General features: G+C 40.8%; 1 protein-coding gene across 5 annotated transcripts in view; it reads right to left on the bottom strand.

The window, feature by feature from the left end:
* The window catches only part of LOC105560327 (nesprin-1), a 106,821-nt gene that overhangs the window by 12,258 nt on the left and 77,961 nt on the right, over positions 1 to 16,602 (bottom strand). For all 5 annotated transcript variants that reach the window (XM_012009355.1, XM_012009356.1, XM_012009352.1 and 2 more), the window contains 6 exons: positions 16,265 to 16,399; positions 8,806 to 14,843; positions 7,931 to 8,627; positions 7,536 to 7,835; positions 5,675 to 6,631; positions 2,154 to 2,456 (listed from right to left, as the gene is read on the bottom strand). In XM_012009355.1, coding sequence (XP_011864745.1) covers positions 2,154 to 2,456; positions 5,675 to 6,631; positions 7,536 to 7,835; positions 7,931 to 8,627; positions 8,806 to 14,843; positions 16,265 to 16,399 — 8,430 coding nt within the window. The remainder of the gene's footprint in view (positions 1 to 2,153; positions 2,457 to 5,674; positions 6,632 to 7,535; positions 7,836 to 7,930; positions 8,628 to 8,805; positions 14,844 to 16,264; positions 16,400 to 16,602) is intronic.

The raw sequence follows: 16,602 nt of genomic DNA, 5'->3' as shown, positions 1-16,602 counted from the left end.
GCCCGTTACTTTTCTCGCCGAAAAATAAGTGGCGTGTCTTATTGTTAGTGCCTACCTCCTCGAAGATACATTCCTATTTATTATGAAATGTAAAAATTACATTTTTAAAATTCATTTTGTCATTAAAAATATGTTAAGTTTACACAAAATTTTTGTTAAATGGTTTTGAGATTTGCATTTATTTTGTGTTAAAATATTAACAGACTATTAGTGTGATCCTTTAACATATCCATATTATGTTAAATTAACACAAAAATTTGTGTGGACCGTTTGGGACATGTGATATCTGTTAAATTTAACACAAATTTTTCAACTGTGTACAGCTTTCAGTATTCAATTTTTAATACAACAAATTTGAATGGTAGTTTCTTGACAAATTTTTATGTACAATTTCCAAATTATTTGAAATTTCTTTTCACATTTTTATCAACTATTATATATTCAAATTTAATTTGACGTATATTTTATCATTTCTTTAGAAATCTTTTTCACTGGCGCGATAGACAAATATGTGATCTTGGGAAAAGTGCGCTGTTATTTTCGCGGCGTTAAAGTTATTTCCGTCCTGTTGCTATAATCGGCAGGAATCTCTGGCTTGTAGTGAATAGACTGTATTCATAAATTTCATCGTTTTTCTCTTCGTTCGTCACGCTGCTCTACCTTTATTTCCTCCGGTGTGCACATGTCTTTAGTTGAGATCGTCGTTCATGCTTTCTGCTTTTTGACGCGCGTTCTCATAAAGTTTCGCTCCAAAACTAAACGAACACGTGCGGCACTGTACCCTCCTCTGTCGTCTAAGCACATGGTCCGAATCGTCGTTGCGCATTTCACATTCACATACGCACGCACAGATACAAACGCATGTCTGCGTATCGTGCGTGCGAGCTCACGCTCACGCAATCTTCAATGCGTGACAGATGCAACTGTTTAAAAATCTCCACGGAGAGATAAGGAGATAGGACAACGAGTGTGTGCATTTCCGACGAGATAAACGATACTTGGAGAAAACGTCAAGAGCGTACACTGGATGCTGTAAACGCCGCAACGCCCTGGACCGGACTGGCGTAGAGTTCCGAGGGATCGATGCGCGCGTCTGTGCGACTCGCCCTCTTGCCCCGTATTCTCTCGACGACCTACCCCTGCCAGCCGGCGCATCTGCGACTACACAGGCGAGTGTGAGCGAGGGGTGACGATAATGATGAGTCAAGTTTCACTCTTATTCGCCTCTGCCTTGTATGCTGCGATGTTATCCCTAGACAGTGTGCGCGCGCATTGGGGGACGATGATATCATGCGCTTCTTCATTCAAGGGATGAAAGCGCGTCTGTTGCACGTCCCTGACTCGCTCGTTATTACAACGGCAGAACAATTCTTTTCTGATGTATGTATATCGATCTGTCCCCGCGTACGGGGGATACGTAATATTTTATACTTTTTGTCGCAACATATATTTACAACACTGGACGGGAGAATAGATCACGCGCTTCTCCAATGATCGAACAAACGCGTGTTTGTCGCGTGTCCTTGACCCCAGCTCATTATCGCGAGAGAAAAGTATTCTTCGCTCCGATACGTTGTTACACGTAGAGAATACGAATCGTAAAAATATTTCATATTTTTGAACAGATATATACTGTTAATTTATTTACGAGAGAACAAATCACGCATTAGGCAACTCGTCCCCTACGTGCGTAAAATATGATAAAAATATTTGATCGGATACTCAACATCTTTCCATATGTTACATACACTGAAATGTATGTAAAATAAAAATGAATTAGTACTGAAACGTGCAAAGATCTGATATCCCAGCTGTGACATTATTTGCCTGCTAAACTTTAAAAGAAATGATGAACGAATAAAGCATCCACGTGCGGTAAGAAATGACACGACGTTAATCTTGATCGAAATTTCTCTAATTACTGCATATCCAAACTTTTATTTTGAGAGTCGGTGCGTTTACTTTTTACGTAACTTTCTAATTCTTTCAAAGGTCACTACTTAGAAATCTACTTGCTAGCCAGTTATCAGCTATTAACGCGTCCTCTCTTCCGTGTCCGCGTTACAGAGATTAGCGAGATTTTCGAAAGCGGGCCACTTTCAAAGTAAGGATTTAATTTATAATAACGGCAAAAGATTTCTGACATCACCTACCTTAACTTGTTTGGCTGCTTCTTCCGGTGGCAAATTTGCCACACTGTTCATTTGGGTGTCTACCCAGACCTTCACCGCGGCACTAGAGTCTCTGTATTGCTGCCAGAGTCTGCACGCGTGTTGATATCGAGTGCAAAGGGCATCCAATTCGGCCCTTGTATCGTCCCAAGCCTGTACGGCCTCATTTACTGCGGCGTCGACCCTTTCGCGGACCTCTGCGGCGCAGCTCTCCCGCAGAGGCTCGGCAGCGGCACGTAATTCGCCAATGAGAACTTCTCGAGCGCCCAAATCACCGTTTAGACCCTGTCATTTTCAGAAAAAATTGCAATCAATATTCTATATTTCTGAACATTACGAATATTAAAAATGGTTGTTGCTTTAATCAAATACATTTAGATTGAAATACATAAAAATGGAGCACTAACAACATCAACATAAAAGATCACTTTTATATTTATCAAAGTCATGCACTCATCTTTCTAATTATTTCATAAATAATATTTTTCAATTATTATTGAAGACATTTTTAATTCTAATTTAGAAGAGATGGTAACAATAAATTTGTCAGAAATATTTTTGTCACAAATTAAAACTCGATAATTTTCTATATCTACTTTTACTCAACGTTGATGTATTTCAATTAAAAAACTCCTTGCCCATATAGGCAGCTCCGCGCCAGACAATTCAAAGAAAGCGTCGGTTTTGCTTAAAACACGCTATAAATAAATTCACGGCACGAGACTAGCACGTTTGGAGACTTACATGAATTCGGTCAGAACATGGTTGAACTAATTTTGTGTCGTGTACTCGAGGTCATTCACCTAGCGAATTTTCTAAGAACAGGCACGCGAAAGTGCATTCTTTTATTATCAAATATTAATTTTTAACAACCATAAAAAAAATCTAATGTGAAAAAGACATACCTTATGCATTTTCTAAAGATGTTAATTTAATCACAAGTTTATGCTAGCTGTTTATAATTAATATTTTGTCATGTTTTATTTGCATCTGCGCATCAGCCATGTCGTATGTCAAACTGAATTGAATATTAATTACCGATCAGTCGATGTTAAAGAACATTCTGACGTTCTGAAATTCTGGTGAATAACGAAGACGAATCGATAGACTACATACTAGGAGAGGAAATCATAAATATACGCTTGGGCGGTTACGACGCTCCTAAACGCGCGCTTCTCCACGTGTCATAGTTTACATACCACGTCATACAACGCTAATGACTATAGTCATTTATGTCATCTTTTATAATTATTTCTAAAGTGGAGCGCCAGTCATCATTGATATGCAGTACACGCGCTATCTCATTGCATACTCGTTGCATTGAGCGAAACAGAATTTTCAAGTACACGTCATTTATAACAACGCATTTGTTATCGTGATGCATTTATTATCAGATTTTAGAAATTGCCAAGAGTCACTTGTGGCTCTCGTAAAAGAATTTGACACGTTAACATTGTTAGCCAATTGGAAGTCGGTTGCATTTCACAAAATCAAAAAAGACCTGGCGTTATTTGCAATTAAAGCACCGTTGCTGTTGAGTTTGCATTCACTGCATCATGTCGTCCAATATTGATCTATTCTTCGTTCAAAGAATCGCGTAAGACTCCTACATAAAGTCGCTTATTCCGATACTTTCCATCGAGTTTATTGTTGCATTTATACTACGTGTGTAATTTCAGGAATAATCATAGACCTATCATGACAGGTGTATCATTTGATATGGTCGAGGAAATCGTGATACTAACTTTACTCTGTATTTAATATAATCGCGTTTTATCTTGACCGGACCGCATGCGAGAGATCACGAGCTACGTATGCATCCGCGTTCTTTCTACGTACACTATCTCGTTACAGACGACCTGTTGCTTGTAACGACTTCACGCCTGGCGTAATATATGCTGATTTAATACGCATCGATGAATAACGGTGTGCATAGCTTCGCTTCATATGTCGCGACGCGTGGACTCGCAGCGGTCTCGAATGCAGAAAAAGGAGACGATGATCCGGCGGAAGTCAATCCTTACGAAATCGTTTTCGCATTCGCATATTCGCGTATTCGCAAAGAGTACACGACCATCCTCGAAAAGAAATGCGCACGACGATCGTCTGAGGAAGCGAAACTTTTTCGCACGAGCCGCACTGCTCGACTTCTGTTCGCGTAACTGTAACAAGGGCGCAAAGGACAAAGTAAAAAACAAAAGGTACGCGACCGCAAAGTGATTGAACGATGTGTTATAAGAACGGTATGAAATGATTATTCTTACGTGGGAAAACTACACGCGCTCCGCAATAAATGATTTTTTTCTATGTAGGCTATCGTACAAGAGTAATTGATCGCTTTGTACTTTCATCAATGCGGGGCAACGCACTAACATCAAAAAGACAGTGCCGTTCATTTTATGCCGGTCCCGCACGAACGTACATCCGGTTTCCTTTCGCAGATAATGCATGAATGCATTTATTTCGCGGCGATGGAGCGTTTAAAAAAAAACCCCTCATCATTCGCTCTATCAAGCACGCGAATCGTAGTATCACGCCACTTCCGACTTGGTTCTAGATAACATTTGTAGCGAATTTCAACAACTTTATCTGTACACTATTTGTATTTGCGATTACCGTCTCATGAGAACTCATTGAGTCATCACCAAAATCATTATCATAGTGTACTAGAGCTCGTGATCACAATAACTTTCCGACGAAGCGCAAAACTTTGGAAATTCTGCTCCAAATATTCTTCGTGCAACCTGGAGCGACTTGGCACGTGTCACGCGGAACGGAAACGCGACCACACACCATTCAGGAAAATACTCGCCGTCCGCGAGCGGAGCGACGTTACCTTGAGGCTATTTATTGTGCTTCGTCTCCGTCGTGGAATTCCGGCGTTCGGAGAATCGCGCCGGCTTGTAGAGAACTACGGGCCTCATTCGATCAACTCGCGGTTATCTCTCGAACGGGCGATAATAGGTCGAAACACAACAAAATATCTCAACAGAGATATTTCAACGGGTTCGCGGGTATTCTCGTCAACGACGTAGACGTGAGCACGGATCCCGCGGTACTGATAGGCAGCGGCAGCGTACGATAACGAATGAGAGCGGGAGCGCGACGCCTGCGCGCGCTGAGAAACGAGACGTTCGCATAAAACGATACACGTGTGTACAATCTGTATCGCCGATAAGATCGGCTTATATTTGTAAGTCGGATTTGTTCGATGATGTCATAGTATCGCTATGGTGAAAAGACTCTAATCGATCATTTGTAAGGTGTAAGGAAAATTTCGCGATTACGATCTATTTCGATTCCGTCGTCCAATCGGATTGCACAGTTTGCTAATTAATATCCATTCGCTCGGTAAATGATAAATGAGTCAAGGGAATTGTTAATATTTCATGAAATCGTTACAAGTCACTGATGATTTAATTAATCTGTATATCACGAGTAAATTGCATTGCTTTTGTGTGTAGACTGACATAATTTACAATTAGATAGAGAAATAAACCTACCTCGAGACGTTCGGTGGCCTTCAGCAGTCTGTCGTAGTCGACGGAACCTTGGACGGTTAACAATTCCATCATATAATCCGCTTCTTGGACAGACTGTTGTACCATTTCCAGCTGCCTCTCGAATCGTCGCCATAACTCCAATCTGTTTGTCAGCAATGAAAGCAGATGCGCACATCTGGATTCAAGTTCGGTGTGTACGTCCTGTATATTGGACAAGTCTCTTTCTATGCCCACCGGTGACACTGTCACTCTCATGCCAGTAGGTAAATTATGTAGCATCTGTCTTAATGCCATTAGATCCTGCCAGAGAACAGCTAACTCGTCTGCGACAGATCGACAACGATCTACAGCCGCAGCCACTAGGTCGCTTTCTTGCCTTTCGCTACCCTCGCATTGATCCAGTATCGTTGACAATCTTTTGTGCGCCTTTCTGAAACGACTCAATCCACGTTGAAGAGCTTGAATCTTTTCTCTGAGTAGTTGCGCCGAGTCCAGCTCCTCGCCTATCTGTCCCTCTATGCAACGCGCCGATGATAACAAAATTCCGACTCTTTCGCTCTCCGCCGCCGGTAGAAGACCTAGTCTGCCTATCTCGTTTTGGATTAAGGAAATCCTTTCGAACAGTATGGTGAGTCTCTCGACGTACAAATCAAGTTCCCCCTCTGTCTTCAACACCCCATGGAAACTGTTGATGGTTATTCGTAGCTCGTTCAATTCCCTCTCCAGTAACTTCAATTTTTCATTCGACGAGATGTCTTCCGAGGAAATGCTGCGAGTGATATCTTTTTGAATCTCGTTGATTTTATCACTGACCCCGTTCCAACGACCCTGCAGTTCGTAGTAAAACTGTCGCTGCAATATTTCATCCGACAGGGGTATAATTCGTAGGGCCTGTTCGAAGTAGTTGTCCGCTTCATTACGCATGTTATTGTGAACCTCATACTGCGCCTTTAATTCCTGTAAACATAAAAGTCACCATAGATTTTAAGGTCCAATATATTTCAAAAATTTTAATCGCTCAGTAATTATATTAGAAATTATGATCTCAAAAGCAAAATATCGTAAACAATATTTTCTTGTTTATTTTTCGCAATAAGAATTTTAATCGCCAGATATGGTCAACAAAATCACCAATATTGTTAATTACTGCTGGCAACCTTAAGAATATTCTAGTTGATTATACACCATTGACCTAAAAAACATGGTGTTTATTCTACAGGGGGAAGGGGATCAAGGGGAAGAAGGAAACAGTAAATTTAAAAATCGCGTATCGACAGTTCGGTGTACGATCGACAACCATATCGACGCACAGTTCTGAAAAGTCGAAATAGACGCGTGAACAACATCTTAAGTAATATACATGTTATTGCGAATAATATTACCACAGCCCCGGTGGTCGAGCTGGCTAAGACGCCCGTCACGGATTGTGGGGAGGTCCCGGGTTCGAATCCCGGCTGGGGTAATATTTTTCGCAATAAGAATTTTAATCGCCAGATATGGTCAACACAATCACCAATAATATTTTCTTGTGTTGAAGTAATAACAGTAGAATCCAGATAATCGAGAGCACGCTATATTGAGTGCACTGACTAAAATTTTCGATAAAAAGATAGACAACAACGTCGACAATGAAGATGACGTTGCGTAATATTACACATTTTGTTCTCCAATTTTAATTGTGCTAAAAATACACGCGCGTGGAAGAGAGGACATGTGCTTCCGATGGCACGAGGCCAAATGCGTTCGAAAAACGTGACCCAAATGTGGGTACGGATGCAGCCCACCGATAAATATTTTTACTGGATTACTAAGCTATAAATATAGCTACAAGGCTATAGACGAAGATTAGAAGAACGCCTACCCAGAATTGACGCATAGAACTTCCCAATGGATCGTGTAATGTAGCAAGTTTCTTTTCGGCCATTATCATCCAGTGCTCTACGCGATTCATCAACATCTCTTGACTATTCCAACTCTCCCTAAAGGCCAGCAATCTTTTCAGGGAGGATTCGATATTGTCTTGCAACTGTACGATCACGTCTAAAGCTTCACCGTATCGGTCTTCAGGATCCTCGATATTGATGAGATCATGAAGGCTACGTGCCACGCTGAGTAATTTAATTATCCTTGCATGATGAGTCGCTACGTCCGATGATAGAGACTAAAATGTGAACAATTGATAAATTGTTAATTTAAATTTACAGCATGCTCACACATTCTTAAATATAACTTGCAAGCATTAGTATAATTACTAACTTGATATAAAGAGATGTATTGGTCATAGTCGGTTGAAGTCACCGTTTGAAGATCAGGGACTCTTTGATGTGCAACTTGTAGCCATCCTCTTTCCTCCTTTACTCCCTGCTCGAGTAGTATCCATCGCGACGCGGCCAAGGCCATTTGTTGCGCTCTTGATGCCGCCTGATCGAGTAACGCCGTTGCTTTACTATGCAGTTCTTCGTGCAAACCCGAGTGTATGGCTCTGGTTTCAGGGTCTAGATTGCCTTCCAGCGATTCGAGGATCGCACGACAATGGTTCAGATTGACAAAAAATTTTCTGTGCTTCTGCATTTCCTCCTGGAGATGTTCCAGACTTATCACGGATATCGGACTGTCCAGCAGATTTTCGGCAATTTCGATAATTTGCGCAAATTCCTGAAGAGTTTGCTCGTATTCTTCGGCTAAAGCGAGCAATTGGAGAAGACGCTCTCGTTCGACACATATACCGTGTTCTATGATCTTTGTCATCTCGTGAGCGGCATAGGTTTCTTCTGGTATGATCTTGCCAGGATGATTGCGCAGTAATTCACGAGCAGCGTCGAGAAGCCTACTTGTCTTCCACATGTGACAGCGATTCGTGTTCTCCAGTTTATCGAGTTCCTGTAACTTCCATTGTGTTGAATACTCGCTTTCAATTATATAATCGAGCTGTTTGCGTTGCTCTTCGATTAATCTGTAACAAGCATTAAACAAAAATTAATCATAGCGATACAAAAAGGGAAAACATTGAACAATAAAATCGTATCTATTTTTTTAAATCACTTCTGTATTCAACGAAATATATGCAGTAAGGTACGTTATAACGATTTATGTAACAAATTACCATTTATTAATATTTTGGTATATCTCACCTGTATACGTTATTAATGCCATTTAGAAATTCATCCCATCTTGCGAGTTGTCTATTAGCATATCTCTCTCCGTCAGTGGTAACGTTTTCGATAATCTTCACCTGGTGTTCAAGGGCGTCTACGCATTCTCGCAGTTTTTCTCGTTCGCCTACCGGATAGTTTGGTTCCAATTGCTTCCAAATATTATCGAGTTCGCGGATACTTTCTTCTACATGATTCACCTCGTCTTTCAATTCAACGAACGTTTTAGCGTCCTCGTGGGAAGGCCCAGTCGGACATTCTCTATTTAGAAAGATTCGGTATTCAATGGTTTCTAGCCAAGTCGAGATCGTTTCGACGACAGTGACGAGAGTTTCTTCGACGACTATCACATCGTTCTCTTGAACAGCACTTTTGAGTTGTGCCAGTTCTCGGCGAATATCCGACGAGCGTTCTTCTGCGAGTCTCTCCGTGGTGACTTCTTCCAGATGTGCGATATGCAAGATGTTACCCAAATGACTCGATTCGTTGGTATTTTGTAGATTCTTCACTCGATCAGTTATTATTTTAGCAGCTTGCATCGTTTGCGTTCCCTGATGTTGCGATTTGGCGCTATACTCCAAAGATTCATTTAAAAGGAAAGCCGCGGATGAAGCTTGAGGAGACGATACTTTGGTTGTGGGTTCCTTCCACATTTCTCTCTTTTCATATGTTTCAGTGTTGGATAAGGACGGTGCTGCCGGTGTTTCGGATATTACTTCGGCATATGTCTTAATCTCTGCCCGGAATGGTGTAATAGTTTCTTTATTTAGAATAGGCTGCTCGATTTCTATGGGCGTCAATGGTTCTTCAGTGGTATCCATTGGCTCAGGCGATGTAGATGTTATTCCGGACAGTTTTTGTGGATCCGACGACATCAACAATGGTTCTATCGTCGGTCTACTAAGCGCAAATGACTTTCGTACTGTTGCTACTTCAGGTACTATCGTTTCTGGAATGTTGTGACTCGAGTCAATCGCAAATTGATCACTCGTTGATATAGGTACTGTTTCCGAGGTAGTTGAAATGTCTAAGGGGGTTTCCTGAATGCCTTCGTCACGTCGATCCATTCTTTCTATCACAGTCTTTAACGCAGTCTCTGCTGATTTTACATCTGATTCGATTTGAGAAGGATATTCGGATATCTCGGCCGCTTCCTCCGAGATGTCACCTCCCACGGGAGAATGTCTGCTCTCATGCTTTTTGGCAATGTCGCAATAAGACAGTTTCATGACATTATCTTGGGATTCCATGGGTTGCCCAATGGATTCGAGCTCCGACTTGTCTTTGCTCGGTAGAATAATCTCCATAGTCTTATGCTTTCTCTTTCTCTTTTGCCGTTTCGCTGCTTTATTATCATGCTTGGCGATACTTGTGTCATTATTTAAATCCTCGGCAATTGTGGTATCCTGCGAAGTATCAGCCGTTTCTTTGCTATCAGATGCAGCACTATCGAGCGTGTCACTGGCGGATAATTCTATGGTTGCGTGAACATGAATTTCAAATGACGTATCCGAAGTAGTATCCTTTTCTGACATTGAAGATGGCGTAGATTCTTTTGTCTTTTCGACAGTCTCCAATAGTTTTGGACGATCTTCTGTTATAGATGTTTCAGAAAGTTCAAGTTTCGCTTCCCTCTCAATGGATTCTTCCATTTGTTTGACATTGTCTGGAACCACTGTGGGAATCTCTGGTATCAGCTTATTTACAATTTCTCCTTCCCTTTCTTTCTTTAAGAATTTTATACTTTCTGGTACTTGTACATCAGGTGCTGCTGGAGTTTCCACTAAATCTATAGACATTACATTCTCCTTTTTCTTTATCTCTTCTGAGCTAGCTATTTCTCCTGGAACGGACGCTTCGCGCAGATCTTCTTTCTCCGTTATTCCAATCTTAAAATCTTCCGTAGATACCTCAACAGTATGAGTTGGAATATGTGTTGTCTGTTGAGATACCGACATTGTTTCAGCTGATTGCTTCTCTTCCGGTGATGTTTGTACACTTATCTCGCATACCTCGGGAATATTTTGCACACCCTCTTCAATTTGTGGTATCAGTTCTTCTGCCTTTATTTGCACCGAACTGTCAAAGGTTTCAGTTTTCCGCGGACTGGTCTGTAATGTCTGTGATTCTTCCTCGATAGTCTGTTTCATTTCTTCAATGCTAGTTTGGGCAAATTCTTCGCATACTTGTATATGTTCGGGACTAACTATAGTTGGACTCGTTTGCATCATGGTTTCTTTGGTTGGCTCGGGCGATTTTGTTTGCATTTCGCTTTCCTGCAACTCCACCTTTCGAGGACTCTCTTCAGGTGTCGTTTGTGTTTCCGTTGTTTCAGCAACTCCTGGCGCTATTGTTTGAGTATCTGCATGCGAAACGTCTGGTTGTTCCGGGGTTGCCGGAGCACTTGTTTGCATGTCTTTTTCGACAGACTCTGGTACCTCAGACAACGTTTGAATAGAAATTTCTTGCACAACAACTTTTTCTGTTACTGGTGGTGGAGTAGTCTGTTGTCCAACTTCCATTACAGTATTTGTTGTTGTTTGAGTTTCAATCGCTATAGTTGGAGCTAATTCAATGGGTGAAGTTTGCATTTCCATGGAGTGAACATCAATTTCAGTCGTCTGTGCTTGAGAATCTTCCGTTTCTACTGCAATAACGGCAGGAGAGATATCTTCCATTGGACTAGTTTGAATAGCGAACTCTTCCATTGGCGTTGCCGTAGGTGTCATAGTTTGTACACCTGAATCTTCAACCTCTGGAGTTTCTTCTGCGATAGTCTGAGCGCTGAAGTCAAGTCCGGGTTCTAAAATGGTTTGCGTCTCAATATGAATCTCTGTAGTTTTAGCCGTTTGTATTTCTTCTTCTAAAGTGAGCGGTGCCGGCTCAGGAGACGTTTGCATAAACGTAGAGAGACTTTCTTCTGCTTTTGGAGTGAGTGAAGTTGATACGTCACATGTCTCCATAGCTGTTTGAGTATTCGCGTCACCTTTACTTTCATGCTGTAACATTTCGGCTATAGTTTCTTTTGTCTCTTTTGGCTCTTCTTCTTTCATTTTCTCCTCGTCTATTATTCTGCTTCCATTTGTTTTATCTTTTGCATCATCCGTGAATACCACATCGTCGCTACTAGTTTTAAGCATGTGAGCCAAATCTCCATCTCGAAGCTGTCGAACCTTTTGCTTTTTCTTTTTTTTCTTTTTCTTCTTTGTGCCATCCTCATCGTCCAGCGCGATCGATAATTCATCCATGGTTTTATCATCCGGTTGATATCCATCATTCTCTGTCGCAATACCATCGTCCAAGCTTAAAGACGATTCGGTAATAGACTTGATGATTTCTGCAACGTCCGGTTGCGGCTGCTCGCTAACATGTTTAGACGAATCAGATGAGGGAATATTGATCTCCATGGATTCGGCAACTGATGTAGCAATGGAAGTGCTGGATTCTGTTTCCACAGGCTTTTCCGAGGACTCCGATTTATCCTTATGCCGTTTCTTTTTTCTACCTTTGTGACTTGTCGTATCAGATTTACTCTTTTCTGACGATTCGATGTGAACATCGACTTCTTTTTCTGCGGTACATAATTGTAAGGTTTCCGTTTGTTTTTCAGCTGTTAAAAAGGCGGTGGTCTGCACAATTTTATCGTGTATCACCTCTGTCGTTTCCTTGTCTACTGGAAGACTAATGTCTACATCTTCTTTGACGATGCTGTACGGGGCAATTTCGGGTCTTTCTGCTTGAGTTTTGATAGAGACCAATGGTTCCGCTTCCTCATCTTCCTTACGCACCGACAGAGCTATTTCAACCTTGTGGAACATCGGTTTATATTCTGGTTTGAATGCTTCATCCTTGTCCTTTTCCTCACGTCTCAATAATTCTGGTGACATTTGTCGTTCTTTAGGTGTTTCCACAGCTTTCAATCTTGAAGTAGTTTTTTCCGTATTTTCATCAAATTCAGAAATGTCTAACTTACTCGCTAGAATGATTGCTCCGTTTCCTGGCTCCGATTTTTCAAGTGATGTTAACGCCGTAACTTCCTTGGCTGACTCGAGCGATACCTCTCTTTTTGACTCTTCCTTTCCATCATGTTCTTTCTCTAATACAATGACATTCGATACATCGACATCTTTACCAGCTTCTACAGTGCTATCACCATGGTGCGTCTCTACTTCTACCGTGCCATTTTCTAGCTCGATACTGAGTGTTTCGCTCTTTACTGGTGCATCGTCAGACTTACAAGTAGCCTTGGTGACCACCGGCTCATCATCTGTTACGGCTGGCTCTAATGGGGATTTTACAGATTCCGATTGTACCGTTGTAACATCTTTGACAGGAGTCTGCAAAACGGATCGTTCAGCATCGATCAACGCTTGATTATCAATCACAAGTGTACTTATACCATTTACCTCAGTAGGGAAATACTCGTGTTCTTGTTTATCCATTGCTTGCTGTTTAACGTCTGTTCGTACTACACTTTCGTCGCTAGCCAAGTTTTCTGCTTGTGATACGTGCTTTTCCACAGAAGAAAGTACTGCTGCTTGTGTGGAATCTGTTAATTTTAGAGTCTTAGAGTCCGCTGTTTCTGTTTTAGAATCTACCACCTTTATCGCGGGTTCTTCTAACAATGTAATTTCTTTTTTATGATCTTCAATATCCAATATTTTCGTTTCCATGACATCACCATCCCTTTCTGCAATCGAATCTGAAGTTCCTGTGATCTTCTCTACTTTATCTCGAGGCTTGCTCGTAATATCCTTAGCAAATGGCCCAAAGAATGGCCCCTGCATCGAACTTTCAGAGATATAAGATCCTATTGGTATCTCTGGTCTCGTTATTTCCTGCTCTATTGCCTTTTCTGTTGGAAGTATAATTTTTTTATCTTCGCTCTTAACCACGTTAATACTGATGTGTGGTATATCCTGCTCATCTATTTCTACTTCTTCAGGCTCTTCGATCACCTCTTCGGTAGTGGTCTCCTTGCCGTCTACGATGGTAACTTTCCGGATGATTTTACGCGTTCGCTTGATCACCCGTCTTGTGACTTGCTGCACCACAGCATGAACGCTCGATGTCCTCGTTTGATACTCACCACCTTCCATCAATATCTCTTCCTCGACTGGCTCGCAACTGATGTCTCCTATTTGACCTTGTGTCACCATGCGCGTATAATGTGGCTCGGATTCGTATTCCTCTACATTGATACCTTCGGCGGGCGCGCCTGTAGTGACTTTGCCACCGTAAATCTGTCTTGTCGTGGTCTCGATGGTACCATCTGGTCTTGTTCTGGTCATAGTGACTTGTTGATCTCTCATTGCAGCCTCCGAGAAAGCCTGCATCATTGGCGGCGCGTCTCCAAGCGCCGCCGACAGCGTGGACACACGCTGTTGTGTGGTTTGCCTGCTGGTAACTGTGGTACGTCGTAATTTTTTTACAATAATCCTCTTAGTACCGTCGGCATCGACGACCACTTCGGTGGTGACGTCGTCCGGCTCGACTAGAACTGTCTCAAAGGATTGTGGCGCGGCATGGACGATGTTCAGTTCGCTCGTCGCGCTATCGGTCTTCTTCGCATCTTGATACTTCATATCGACGACGATGTCTTCGCTGGGCAGAATGTTGGATTGTTCCCGACGCGCTGTCTCTTGACTGAAACTAGACGGTACGTACTTGGTTGCGATCTCGATCACATCGTGATCGTCCGTTGTGGTCTTTAAGACTTTTATCGCTTCCTGCGTTTGAGCACCTTCGCTCGGTAATAATTCTTGCGATGTTTGTGTCGTGAGAGAATGACACGTGATTGACGATGGCATCTGTGTCGTAGACGTCTGTTTTGTAAGTTGCGCCTTTCTCTCAACAATGTCGTCGACCAGTAAACTTTGACCTGTCTGTAAGGAAACGTCAGCCAAGGATGGCGGACCACCTTCTATGGAGGAATGAATTGAGGGCGCTTCATCCAGAGTAGCATTGTCTTTTTCTGTCGATTCGTCGTCAGCTTGAGCTTCCTCATCACAGATCTCCTGCGAGGAAGGATTTTTTAATATTATATACTGATATATACTTGTGACATTATAGTTTAATTAGCTATTTATTGCAAATATTTGCATCTATTTCTATGTAGTATATCTCTCAAATTAAATAATTCCATTAAAATGTTATTATTTTAAGTTTCTTTGTTAAAGGGATAATAGTATGAAAGCTGACACGGGAATATTCAATAAATTAAAATTTATTAATTTTATTTATTCAATTAGTAACGAATGGATAAAACGAATAATCGCATTTGTATAGCAATAAAATATATTTCTGATAGTACTTTCATCTAGTTTTCGTTATAAAATACTACTTGCAACATATTATAGCCTGTGATAATTAAACGACTTTAAACTGTAACGTAACGAAAATTTTCTATTTTTATTTTATAACAAATATGAAGTTAATTATCACTAAGCATTAACATGCTGCAATTCAGTGATTTGTATTTTTAATAAAAATTATATGAACGAGATGTGTACACACATTAAAGAAAATTTAGTTTCATTGATTTTATCGAGAAATTATTATTTACGCGGTATTATTATTTATGTACAACATTATACACGTCGGACTAAATATGATGTACAACTGTAATGTTTAACGACGCAGAGTGAAGGAAGGAGGAACAGGTATTAATGAGAATTTTCTTTAATTACATGAAATATTACAGCAATGTATTAACATTCCTTAATTACATGCAATACCTATATTACATCCATCACCTTAAGATAAAGGAAAATACATAATAATCACATGATACATAATGTACAATGAACTAAAAAATAATGTACGATGCGTCTATGAACGGTGTGCGTGATGAAAAGCGCATGTGTTTGTAGCGACAATGGTGAAGAAGAAAAAAAAAGGAAAAAATATCCAAAATAATGTTTTCTACAATTAAACAATTTATGTCTGTGTAAGCATGCAAGAGACAATGTTTTTATTCAGCTCGACTAGAACATCTATTGCCGACAGTTGCATTATTTATTGCCGCTTATTACAAAGCGTTCATCATCGTCTAATTATTCAATATTACATATTGCTCCCGGAACAATGACTGTTCAAATCTAAACGTATTATTTCAGGCTCTTACTCAAGCAAGAGTCAGAATAGTTTTGATGCAGATTCACGATGAAACATCGGGGAAATTATTGTTCTCGCAATTAACAGCCGTAATTTTATCTGTCATCTATAATTTTTTATTCGCTCTACAAAGCTCGTCAGCTTTGTAATAATCGCAATTTGCAAGCCTTTTATTTTCTATTCTCAAAACAACGAAGCCTTGGCAAGTTTCGAAAATGATTGATTTTTCCGAATTCTTGGTAATGCTATTTTAAGCGACCGAGGCACCATGAAAAGGAGTGATATGTGCGAAAGCCCCCGAGTTCTGGAAAGCGTTGGATACCTGCTGCTTTCGCTGGAGACGATTAATTACATCCGAGAGGGCTTCCTTCAGCGCTATCGCTAGCGCACTCACTTCCGGCAACGATTCGAGTTCTGAGACTTGATGTACGCGACTCATTAATTCTTCCTGCAGAGCCTGCCCATTCCGACAAGTAAAAAATCGATATTACTTGGTGTGAAATGAAATAATATATTGTCTGATTATTTAATCAAATTAATTCTTGACAGTTACACCGATACTTCGATACCTCTAATATAAGATAATTTATTATTAAAAATAAGAATGTTAATTCTTTCACGTTTAATTTTTTAAAAAGAGAGATATACAGGGTGAGTCTT

Source organism: Vollenhovia emeryi, unplaced genomic scaffold (assembly GCF_000949405.1).
Source record: "Vollenhovia emeryi isolate VEMERY1.0 unplaced genomic scaffold, V.emery_V1.0 DF939233.1, whole genome shotgun sequence".
In the NCBI taxonomy this organism is placed as follows: domain Eukaryota; kingdom Metazoa; phylum Arthropoda; class Insecta; order Hymenoptera; family Formicidae; genus Vollenhovia; species Vollenhovia emeryi.
The sequence above is the reverse complement of the archived record's forward strand: the minus strand, read 5'-3'. Positions and strand labels throughout refer to the sequence as shown.